General features: G+C 43.5%; 1 protein-coding gene across 1 annotated transcript; it reads left to right on the top strand.

Moving 5' to 3' along the window:
* Positions 1 to 1,354: 1,354 nt before the first annotated feature.
* Positions 1,355 to 6,767, top strand: lig4 (ligase IV, DNA, ATP-dependent). The gene is made up of 4 exons (XM_086036361.1): positions 1,355 to 1,592; positions 2,880 to 4,576; positions 4,901 to 5,271; positions 5,354 to 6,767. Exons 2-4 carry the CDS (start codon positions 2,885 to 2,887, stop codon positions 6,021 to 6,023), a joined length of 2,733 nt encoding a protein of 910 aa, XP_085892487.1. The 5' UTR covers positions 1,355 to 1,592; positions 2,880 to 2,884; the 3' UTR covers positions 6,024 to 6,767.
* Positions 6,768 to 12,450: the final 5,683 nt, after the last annotated feature.

Genomic DNA, 12,450 nt, shown 5'->3' on the forward strand with positions numbered 1-12,450 from the left:
TTTTTCTGATGTCCATAAATAAACCAAATGAAAAACATAATACAGTCCAGTGACGAAGTATTCTAACTTCTTTTCCGAACACTTCTGCCCATGACTGACGGATCATGCTTCTAAAATACTCTGTAAACAAGCATTCACCTCATCCTCCCACCCCTCCGCCCCGCTCCTTGACAGTGACGTCATCTGTTTACTATCTTGTAGCTGGTTGCAGTCGGACAGGATTTACGTAACTAAAGCAATACAACCCCGTGCGCGCTGCAGGCCAGCATGACAGAAGGAGGCACTTTGCTGCAGAGGCACCCCGGCACCGAGTCACCCAATCCCGTAGCGACACGCACGCACACGAACACGAAAAGCACATCTCAATGGACGCAAGTGCTTTTCCTCCCCGCTGCACCGAGGTATGCGCATGTGAAAGCACAGCAAGTGCACGTCATAGTTCCATGTGACAGGCCCACGCACACGTACGCACACACATTTCCCAGCATCCTCCGAGGCAGCAGCAGCGAAGTAAACAACCCTGGCAGCTCAGCGCTTCCCATGTCCCCTGGTACGAGCAGTGGTCGCCCCCTGTTGGCTTGTTGGCATACACTACTTTAGTATGTTGTGTATGCCGTACAGTGGTGTTTCTAAAAAGGATTAAAAAAAATAATAATAATACATATATATACATTCATTAAAAAAAAATATATATATATATAATTATTATTATTATTTATTATTATTGAGTATTAATGTTTTAGTTGTGGCTAATTATAGAGAACTCCATTTAGTTCAAGTGAAACTCAAATCATCCAAATTCATTAAACACAGAAAATACTTTTCAGAAGGCCAGTTCCTGTCGAATTTCTATATTTAAATTGATTTTTGTATCCTAGGTAGTATTTTTATCGTCAGTTCTGGTAGCCCTTATGCTATAATTATCAAAATAATAATAAAATCAAATAAAAATAATGTGTTGTGACTTTTAAATTGAACAACTGAAATTCCACGCGATTCTAATTGATTGAGATGTACCAGTAGCATTGTGTTCGCCATACATTTGGTGAGGATTTAGATTTTTTTTTTTAAAGAGACAATATTTACTTTTCCTCTGTCGGCTTGTGGGTATTAAAACACACTTGTTTAATTTCTCTGCAGGCTACTGGTAATCCAAACGCAACTGCGGTTTAATGTTGTTATATTTTTAGGTCACCTGAATTATATTTCATTGTGCATGGACAGTATATTTTTGGAAAGGTTGCAGAATTCTATGTTGTGGATCTTATTTTATTTTTTTTATTTTTACACTATTCTACTGCTCAGGACATATAATATCACATTGGTTCCGCCTTCGTTTCCAGGGGAATATCTCTGCCCGGCTGCAGAAAGCTCAACCAGGAAGTACCCATACTGGTTCGTCGCTCCGCTCTGAGGATAAAAAGCACTGAGTACTGATTAAATACATTCAAAAATTATTCAGTAGCTATGTACTGTATCAGTGTATGTACTGTTACTGTTGCAATCTTGAGCTCTTGCAAGTTTAACAGAAATATAAAATGAAAATGCACGCGTTTACTTGGGGAAGGTAACCGGACAGCTTCAGTAACAAGGTAAACAACACATTCTCTCACACCCACAATAGTTTTAATTAAGACTTTAGATCGCGAACGATACATTTGAATTGAATTGAATTCAATTCCAAACCTTATGATTAGACTTTTTATTTTTTTTAACGTCAGCGTAGTTTGCGTGCTCAAATTACGACATAGAAATGTGTAAATAATGTTTCCGGACATTTCCCGTTTATCGTGATTTACAATGTGTGAGTGACATGACGTCATATTAAGTGGAGGCAAGTCAAATGTATTTTTGTTTGCACTTAATCTCAGAAAAATCTCAAAAAAACATTCCCACGGTTGACAAATATTAACAACCATCTGCTGATATTAACCCCCTGGAGGGCAAGGGGAAAAAAAACAAAAACAAAAAAACACACCTGGGGAGAAAACCTTTGAGAAGTACATGCGGGTAGAACATACATGAGCTTTGGGTTTTTTTTTCACGGAACATTAAAATAAATAAATGAATGAATGAATAAACAAACAAACATATACTGTACATAAATAAACAATATATATGTAACACCAGACATGACATGGAATGGAATTGTGTATATTCTTGGTTAGTTAATCTTTGGGTGCCCCTCGAATGCTGCTCTTGTATTTATTTATTTATTTTCATTCACTTTTTCAGTTGCTTGTGAATATTACAGCTGTGGCACTCTAATTTGCTTCAACGGGTAGTTAAAGTATCTATCCATCCATCCATCCATTCATCATGTGCTCACAAAATACCTGTGCTAATTTGTGGCCTTGAAGTCGCTGTGGCTAAATCCTGGTGGCATTCTGAAAATTTAGGCATTGCAAGGAATTGTCACTGTTTTGCTGAGAGGCATTCAAATATGTACACTATTGAGAGTCAGGTCACTCTACTGGCAGAGGTATAGCCTTTAGGACTGAAGGAAAGAAGTTTCTAGTAAAGATGCGCTCCAGTTGCTTTGATTGACATCGCTGTTGTCCATGGCAATGATATTAAACCCGCAAAATAGTCATTTGTGTGCACGTTATACCAATTTCATGGACGCAAATTGGAATTTGGTGCGTGCATTGTATATTGTGGCTCCAATCCCCCCCATGTCATGTCTGAGGCTCTGTAATATTGAACACATGGAGGAGAAGATACAGTTGTTGTCAAACAGAACAAGTTGTTTTCTGAGGGTGCGACACATTTTTCAGACTAAATGCTAACTATCTGGTTACATTTCACTCCTTTTGAGATCGCGTTGCATTGTTTGCCAGTGTGTGGACTGATTTTAAAAAGTTGTCATTATATTCCAGGTAGAATGGAGGGGACATCTAAAAGTGCTGCTGCTGATCAGCCATCTATTGTTGCTGCTCAAGTTCCCTTCCTCCACCTGTGTAATACTTTGGAAAAAATCCAGAAATTGAAACTGCGTCCGGAAAAGTCCAAGACCCTCGGGGATTTTATCGAGTCGTGGAGAACCTTTCATCGCGCCCTGCATAAGGATGAGCCCAAAACAACCGACTCTTTCTACCCAGCAATGCGTCTCATTGTTCCCTCGTTCGAGCGAGAGCGAATGGCCTATGGCATCAAAGAAAACATGCTAGCTAAACTTTACATCGACGTATTATGCCTCCCGAAAAATGGTCCCGAAGCCAACAAGCTGTTGAATTACCGCACGCCGACCACGTCTCAAGGGGAGTCTGGAGACTTTGCCGGCATGGCGTACTTTGTGCTAAAGAAACGTTGCACCAGCCAGGGAAAGCTCAGCATTAAAGAAGTCAATGACTTTCTTGATTCGGTCGCTATCAACAACGCAAGCAAGAAGAAAGAGCTTGTGAAAACGAGCCTGCTGCACCTCATCACGCAGAGCTCTGCCCTCGAGCAAAAATGGCTCATTAGAATGATCCTGAAGGACATGAAGCTTGGCATCAGCAAGGAAACTGTCCTTCAAGTCTTTCACCCGGATGCCGCCGAGCTCTACAACGTGAACACGGACCTGGACAAAGTGTGTCAGCAGCTCCGCAACCCCTCGGTGTCTCTGAGCGACGTTTCCATCGGTGTTTTCTCCGCCTTCAAACCCATGTTGGCTGCTGTGGCTAACATCGGCAATGTTGAGAAGCAGATGGGAAACAGCCCTTTTTACATTGAAACCAAGCTGGATGGGGAGCGAATACAACTGCATAAAGATGGCGACGTGTACAAGTACTTCAGTCGAAACGCCTTTGAGTATACGCAGCAGTTTGGCGGCTCCCCTTTGGAGGGCTCACTGACGCCGCACATCCACAACGTATTCCGACACCATATCGTCAGTTGCATTCTCGACGGCGAGATGATGGCTTACAACCCGAGCGCGAAGACTTTCATGCAGAAAGGGAGCAAATTTGACATCAAGAGACTAATGGACGATTCCGAGTTGCAGACTTGCTACTGCGTCTTTGACGTCCTGCTGGTCAATTCGGAGAAGCTTGGCAAGGAAACGCTGAAGAAGCGCGACGAGATCCTGCGGACGGTGTTCACACCGGTCGACGGCAGGATCCACTTGGTGCAGAAGACGGAGGCCCGAACCATGCAGGATGTGGTCAATTCCCTCAATGATGCCATAGACCACCGAGAAGAGGGCATCATGGTGAAAGACCCTCTCTCCGTGTACAAACCGGACAAGCGGGGGGACGGTTGGCTGAAAATCAAGCCCGAATACGTGGGTGGCTTGATGGACGAGCTCGACGTTCTGATTGTTGGCGGCTACTGGGGAAAAGGGAGGAGGGGCGGCATGATGTCCCATTTCCTATGTGCTGTTGCAGAAGCGCCGAAGCCCGGCGAGAAACCCTCGGTTTTCCACACGCTGTGCCGCGTCGGCTCCGGCTACACCATGAAGGAACTGTATGACCTTGGCTTGAGGCTCGCCAAGCACTGGAAAGTTTACCGCAAAAACGACCCGCCGGCCAGCATCCTGTGCGCAGCGGAGAAGCCCGAGGTGTACATCGAGCCTCGCAACTCTGTCATCCTGCAGGTGAAAAAAATGAAATCAGTTTGGAATTAAATCTCCTCCAAATGTGGTTACATTTGCCAACGCGAAAGCGCTGTCGACAGGAAAGATCAGCTTTATCGATTAGGGGTCGACGATTATCGTCCAGGCCGATTAACGGCTCCGATATTCAGCATTTTGACAAATATCAGCATCGGCTTTTTTTAAAAAAAATCTGATGGCCGATAATAAATCAATAAAAAAATTACTATTTACTGACCCTGGGAACACTCTGAACTTTGGGTTTTTGTTTGAAATCAAACCAAAGATAAGTGAAATTTGAAGCCCGGCAACTCTGTCGTCCTACAGGTGAAGGCGGCCGAGATCGTCGGCAGCGACATGTATAAAACCAATTGCACCCTGCGCTTCCCGAGGATCGAGAAGATCCGCGATGACAAGGAGTGGCACCAGTGCATTACCCTGGCCGAGCTGGAGCAGTTCCGCAGCAAGGCGTCAGGGAAACTGGCCTCGCGCCACCTTTGCATCGACGCCGCCGGTGAGCCGCGGAGAAAAAGACAAAAGCTGCCTGCGAAATCCAAGAGGGCGGTCAGTGACCTCTACAAGCAGCAGGATCTCTCTGGGATTGCCAAGGAGACGGACGTGTTTGAGGACGTGGAGTTCTGCATCTTGAACGGGACGGAGGATCACCCCAAGGCTGAGTTGGAGAAAGGCGTGGCCAGGTAAATCGCTCAGTCATGTCCAACTGTGATGGATCGTGGGCGGGCCAAAGGATGAAAGTCCCGCGCTGTGCATTTATTTCAGGTGCGGCGGTATTATCGTTCAGAACCCAGGGCCGGATACTTACTGTGTGGTAGCCGGAGTGGAGAACATGCGCGTGAAGAACCTGATTTTGTGTAACCAGCACGATGTGGTGCGGGCCTCCTGGCTGCTGGAGTGTCTGGAGCAGAAGCGAGTGGCTCCGTGGCAACCGCGCCACATGATCCACATGTCGCCCTCCACCAAGGAACACTTCGCCAAGGGCTACGACAGCTACGGCGACAGCTACTTCTTGGACACTGACCAGCAGCAGCTCCGGGAGGTGTTCGGGCGCATGGGGGAGGCGGACAGCTCGACGGCCGTCGACGTTTGCCAGGTTGAGGGGCGCTACGGCTTTGATGACCTTCCCGCCAGTATGTTCAGACCGTTCACGGCTTATATGGATGACGACGCGGACGTCGACGACCCTTCCACCGCCATTCCCGCAAGTTGTTTGGACATCAGGGCCATGGAGTTTCGTTACCACGGCGGCGCAGTGGCGCCGACGCTGGAGGAAGGCGTGTCGCACGTCGTCATCATGGCGGAAACAAGACTCGAGGATTTGAGGAGATTGAGGCGCAGCTTTCGAAAGAAGTTCAAAATCGTCCGCGACTCCTGGGTGACCGACTCAATCGAAGCGGGGCATCTGATGAATGACGACAACTATTTAGTTTGAAAAGACTCCCCGCCCGAGACCGCATTTGAATTCCTTCCTGTGGTGAATGCCGATCGGTTCGTGGTGTAGTTTAACGGCCGAAAAAGGAAGGCGTTGAGGACTATGCTGCTGATTATCCCGATTGGACTCCTTAGCTTGGCAGGTTTCTGGAAATGGTCATGACCTCATTTCCACATCAACACTTGTCTGCTCATGCGTTTAGTTTTTTTTCTTACAAAAAAATTGAATGATTCAGAACCACTATATTATATGACGAGAAAAATCCTTTCAAAGTAAAAAAAAAATATATATATATATGAGTCTTACATTAAAAAAAAAAACTTTTAAGTGATGCTACTGTTTGCGTGAATGTGAACGTTTGATTACTTTTCTGGGGTTAAGTGCTTAGGTTTTAGAGTTGTATTTTTTGTGCTTGGCACCTGCCACATTTTACAAGGTTCATATAAAATTATTCCAACGTCCCGAAAGCAATTACTGTATTGCATACAGCTGCCGAGGTTTTGTACTCTCTGATATTTCCCACAATGCAGCTCTCATAGCTCATCTCACACAGCTCATTTAGGGCCATGCCTCACTGTGAGAGCCTCTTTTTTCCACTGTAATTATCCGGATTCATGTAGTTCACTTGCATTTTGTATAATCGGGAAATTTGTAAGTGCAAAATGGACTGTTTTCCAATACACATAATGGCTGTATTTATGATTGAATGTTTTTAACAAAATAAACGGGAAGATCTGAAATTCATATTATTCAGTTTGTCATTTTGTTTGAATATACAATGTGTCGGGAGAGGAGGATTGTGCTCAGTGAGAAAAATATACAGGACCACCCTGATTTTTCCAGGTACACCCATTAGCCACATTCTGGCTCCGCCCCTGCCTAAGGTGTGTAAAAACTGGCAAAGCCCCTCACAACAAACACATCCTTGTGTTTTCTGTCTTCCAAAATGTCACCATTACGTCTTGGGACTAATTTATATGTTCTTAGCTTCATTTCCTCACACTCCGGGGTGCTATACCTGTGGTGTCCTGGGCATTACTGGGTGCAAAATCATTTTTTTGCAGGGAGTGTGCGATCGTTTTTCTACTGAGTTTCTTCGGTGACAAAAAAAAAACCACTTTCTCGCAAACATTTTTGTTCTCTCACAAATATTTATCTGGGGGACGTAAAGTTTCTGTGCATGTACTTCCAGTCAATACAATGCAGCCACATTGAAGGACGTTAACCAATTGCAGAGTAAAATGAATTTTACATTGAGATTGGCCTAAAATATAAAAACATAAAATGTCAGTGCTTGCCCGTTATACACTCTCTCCAAATACGTAAGAGACATCTGAAGTGACAGCCAAACATGAGGATGCTGTTGTCTGAAAATATTCTGTTACTTGGCGGTCCTGGATGACTTCATTAGCATCCATTTTCTGTAGATATTATTTTGACTCACTGACTTCGAGCGAGAGGTGGTGTATACTGGACAATTTTAAATCTTCAACTAACCTAAGAAGCATTTTTTGGAATGTGGGAAGAAGCCAGACAGTTCTGAGGCTGGGGCTTTGATTCTGGGCTCTGGCCTTCCCGTCCCGTGTAGAATCTGCATGTTCTCGCGTGTTTTTTTTCTCCACGTACTCCAGTTTCCTCGCATATTCAAAAAAAAAAAGCAAGTTAGGCTCATTCGGGACTCGAAATTGTCAATAGGAGTGGTTGGTTGTTTGTCTGTGCTGTATGCGCCCTGCGTGGTTGCCAGTCCAAGGGTGTACAATATGGATGGATGGTTATTGGATAAATGGAAATGTGAACATTATGTTGGTGTACTATTATGAGAAAAGAAAATACAATTGCAGACTGCTCTACAGCGGTTCACTTCACCAGATGTCTAAATCACAAAACAACGAATAGAGACGAAAACGAATTAAAAAACAATACAATTATCACTTATTAAGGTGGTTAAATTTCAGCACGCCCACCACCAGAGTGACGGGCAAAATCTTTGAATTAGCACTCGTAGGTATAATTATATTGCTTTGCTCTATTACGGTCTGAGGTGAAGGTATTATTTTTGGCCACTTGGGGTCGCCATCCTCATGTTCAACTGTACCGCGGTATCTGTGCTTGTGACTAAAGGCCTGCGACTTAAAAGGCCGGGCCTGTCTAGCTGAAGGACATGGGACTCAGCAAACGAGAGTGTAGGGCCACTGGCTTAACGGTGAGCCAGTTTGCAGCATTGAGTGACTGTTGTGGCTACGCTGCTAGTGTATGAATGTGCTTGTCACGTGTTTATTTTGTTGTCGTTTTTCAATAACGCAATTGAACATGCACCGGCGGCTGTGTCTATCCTTCTGCGGTTGGAGGGATTGCAATTCGTTTGGATAGCGGTGGTGGGCTCAAATTAGCTAACAATGTTTCCGACAGATATGCAGTTGCGCAACTTAATTGCACTTTAGCTTCTTTTTTTAACTGTAAAATGATCACAAACTTTGGATATTCTCTATTCCTAAAATGGGTCTAAGCATGGCTCCTACAGCTATGAGCAGCATTCACTCGGTTCAGTCCAGTGTCACCATTAAAGCGTCCTCTAATTTTGTCAACACATATGACAGAGGAACCAGTCCAGAAAGGCAGGATTCATCAGCTTCAGTTTGGTCAGCATGATGGAGATAGTTAAAGGTTGCCTGCTCTCCTGAGACAGCATCGTCGTTGTTGTTCCAAACAGCTGCAGCACTCTTTTGTCTGTGACTTTCTTTGAGTCGTACAGGCACAACACACTTTCCTCATCTGATGGTTTCTGCTGTACAAGTACCATGGGTGACAAAGGGCAATCAACTATATAGTCGGGCCTTCTGAGCAATTGTTTTGGTGGTGTGAAAGCCAACCCTTGTAAAGATGTCAAGCAAGTCCTCTTCATCACTTTCCACCATTATGACCTGAAGGTCCAACTCAACAGCTGATTTTTTTAAGGGAGGAAGGTAGTTGAGAAATGATGACATTAGGATGTCGACAACAACTGAGTCGATGTCATGGATGCTGGCTAACATGAAAGCTGTGTCTATTATGCATGTATAATGCGCAATGTATTTTTTTTAGATACAACTTTATTGTCATGGCTGTGAAATGTTGATTAGCAGATGCAAAGAAGCAATAAGCATCAGTTTAAAATTACATACGGGAATGGTAGATTATGGAGTCCATCCAATAGGGAGTTAAATAGAATTTTGACTGACTGTTTACTCGTTAGCCAGTTGAAAATACAGTACAATAAATTCAAGTGAAGATTAGGTCAATGTAGACACTGATGGTTTTGGAGGTTAACATTTTATTTTTTCAATGCATTTATAATATGGGTCAATTATACACAGATTTTCTGTATTCGTGTGCCGGCCCAGTCCCTAAGCCCCCGTGAGTTGTAGTTTAACCTCACTAAAAGCTCACCTCACCCTTGGAACGTACCATTTCCCCTTCACACTGCAAAAAAAAAAAAAAAAGTTCCTACAGTGGAAAATAAACCTCACTTTACACTCCAGCATTGCCAATATCGCTTTCATTTACAAAGATAACATTGTGAGACAAATTTATTGTACTGCTGCCCATGAAAGGAGACAGTGTGCTCTTTGGATTTCCTGGGTTCTTAGAGGTGCGGGTGATGGGGAAAGCTCACTGCTTGACAAGAAAATCTTGTGGTAAAAGATTTGGTCCACTGTCCTGTAAAAACAAATCAACCAGAATAACAAAATTTTAATCACGAAAGCACGGGTGGAAGTAAGTTTCAGCACATTTTTGTATAGGTCAAAGTAATACTAGAGCCTGTTTCCCGTAATGCAAGTTAGGCCGCTTCCTGAAATGTACAAATGAAAAGACTGTGATGAAAGTGACAGTGTAGCATTAAAATTAATTAACTTCCATCACTGTTTATATAGCACTTTCCAAGATGCTCAAATACACTTTAGAGTACAAACAATGCAATTCAATAGATAGCAGTTTTCATTTTCATGAAGTATTGACACCTTGTGTGATTACATCACGTTTCTGCCCTAAACATTTTATCACGGCAAGGGATTCTAACAGAAATGTAACACTTCTGAGAAGAATGCAAGGCTTCAATTCCATATTTCTTACAACTACAGTACATTGTGCTTTAGCATGCACAACACAGAAATGCTTCTCCCACACTGGACTATTTAGGTATTGCAGAATTTAGTATGACTGTCAGGCTTTAATTAGAGGTACTCAACTAGTATTTACTCCTGCAGGGCATTTGTGTGCGTGTGGATGGAGCACATTGTTGAGCCTAAAGCTCAATTTCTGCTCTTTTGACAATCACAGGGAAAGAAGCAGCTGAAAGATGGCAAATCCTATGGGAATAATGTCTCTAAGGAAGTCCGCACAGGAGCAGCCTTTCACTTTACACTATTTATACTTGTTGTTACTCACTTGCACAGCACTTTAATTGAAAATGCTCTACATATATGTAACAATTGTTACAATTGTTAACAATTGTAATACCCCATATTTGATCGTTGTTGTTATTTTAATATTCTACTCTTTATTTTTAATCGCTCAATGGTCTCACTCCGCCTTACCTCTGAGCTGTTCAAATTCAATTGAGTAGCTAGAAGGCCATGAACAGATAGCTCCGTAAAGCGAAAGTCAATCCAAACTTTTTTTTCAAGAATATGTTCCCAGAAGGCCCACTAGTTGAAACACGGCATTCTGATTGATTTATTCAAAAGCATTATCGTGGCTCTTGTTGTGTTGGGTTCGTTTTAAAAGGAAGACCGCCGCTCACTTCAGTAGTGTTATCACGAAGCTGCTTTCTTTATTTCCCTTTTCCACAACACCGCACTCACTAGCCTCGGCTGCCCTCTAGAGGTCCCATACGTGTAATACCACTGATTACACCGCAGCTCTTGCTCTCGCTTAAGCACCGCGACTCAAAATTGCAGGCGCGTACGGTCGAATAGGGCACAAAATTGTCCAATGACAATGATTACGCATTTCACTTGAATGAAGATGGCACGGATATCCAGCCGGGGCGCACCGTCAAGAAAACAAGTCTGATGGTTGACGCGGGCGCCACTTCACACATCATAACTGATCTGAGGAAGTTCAATGACAGTTTCCAAGCCCAGAGACACTGCGTGGAACTGGCTGACTGCACAAGATGCAATGGAGTGGAGTAGCAGAACGCAGGGGAGACGTGGAGGTGTGCCGGATGGACAACAACGGGGAGTGGCACAAAGTAACGCTGAGACACAAACACAACAGGCTGTATTATTTACATACTGTGAATGGCGACAATGATGACCAATGCAAAAGGTGTTATGACATGCACACATGGTATGAGATCATGAGTCACTGCAATTACGATGATATTCAAAGGTTGCAAGAAGTTGTTGATGGCATGGTGATCGAGGGTAACATTGACAAAGCGACATTACAATGTGATGTGAGCACTCAGGGAAAGTTTATTCAAACTAGGAGTAGAGAACCAGTTGCGAGAGCTAAAGCTGCACTCGACATATGGTCCACACAGACATAGCAGGACCAATTGATTCAGAGTCAATTGGCGGACAACGCTTTGCATTGTCATTTACTGAGGATTATTCCGGTACAGCGTTTGTGCATTTCATGAAACACGAGAGTGACACAGTGCAAGCAAGTGATAAATTCCTGGCGGATACTGCCCCACACGGGAAGGTCAACTGTATCAGATCTGATAACGGAACAGAGTTTTCGGGTAAAAAAAAACAAAAAAACCTACCAAAGTTTGCTAACTAAAAATAGCATTAAGCATGATCGACATCAGCACCATATTCGCCACATCAAAATGGCACCACTGAGGGCAATTGGCGCACGCTATTTGACGTGGCAAGGTCACGGTGCACGCTAATCGGGAGAGAGTGATTTACCAAAGATGTTACAGACCTATGCAGTCCAGTCAGCAGCTATTGTGAGAAACAGATGTTTCAAAAGTCGAATCAAAAAGACAGCATATCAAATGTGAACAGGGAAACGACCTAACCTCTGTAGGATGCAAAAAAATTGGTTCGTAGTGTTTTGCTTATGAACAAGACAAAAATCAACTAGACTCCAACTGTGAGGGAGGGAATATTTGTTGGGTATGACAAAAATAGCCCTGCCTGTTTGGTGTTCTATCCAGATAGTGGAAAAGTGCAATAACACCGATTTGTGACATTTGTGACAAAAGTAGCAGCAGAGGGGCAAACACAAATTATTCACTAGTGATGATGATAATGACCTGGTAAAGAACAGGGCAAACCAATGAGCAGCAAACATTGGTGTGAGCCAAAAGGTCACACAGGGTCATGTCCCCAAAATACATATTTAAGCGAATATGTGGTGAGGAAATTGAAGATCAGATTTTCACCAATATTGACTGTTATTGGTCAATGTACCTGTAACATACAGCAAA

The sequence above is a fragment of the Filicampus tigris genome, chromosome 1, assembly GCF_054856515.1.
Source record: "Filicampus tigris isolate MCC_2025a chromosome 1, RoL_Ftig_1.0, whole genome shotgun sequence".
NCBI classification, from domain to species: Eukaryota; Metazoa; Chordata; class Actinopteri; order Syngnathiformes; family Syngnathidae; genus Filicampus; species Filicampus tigris.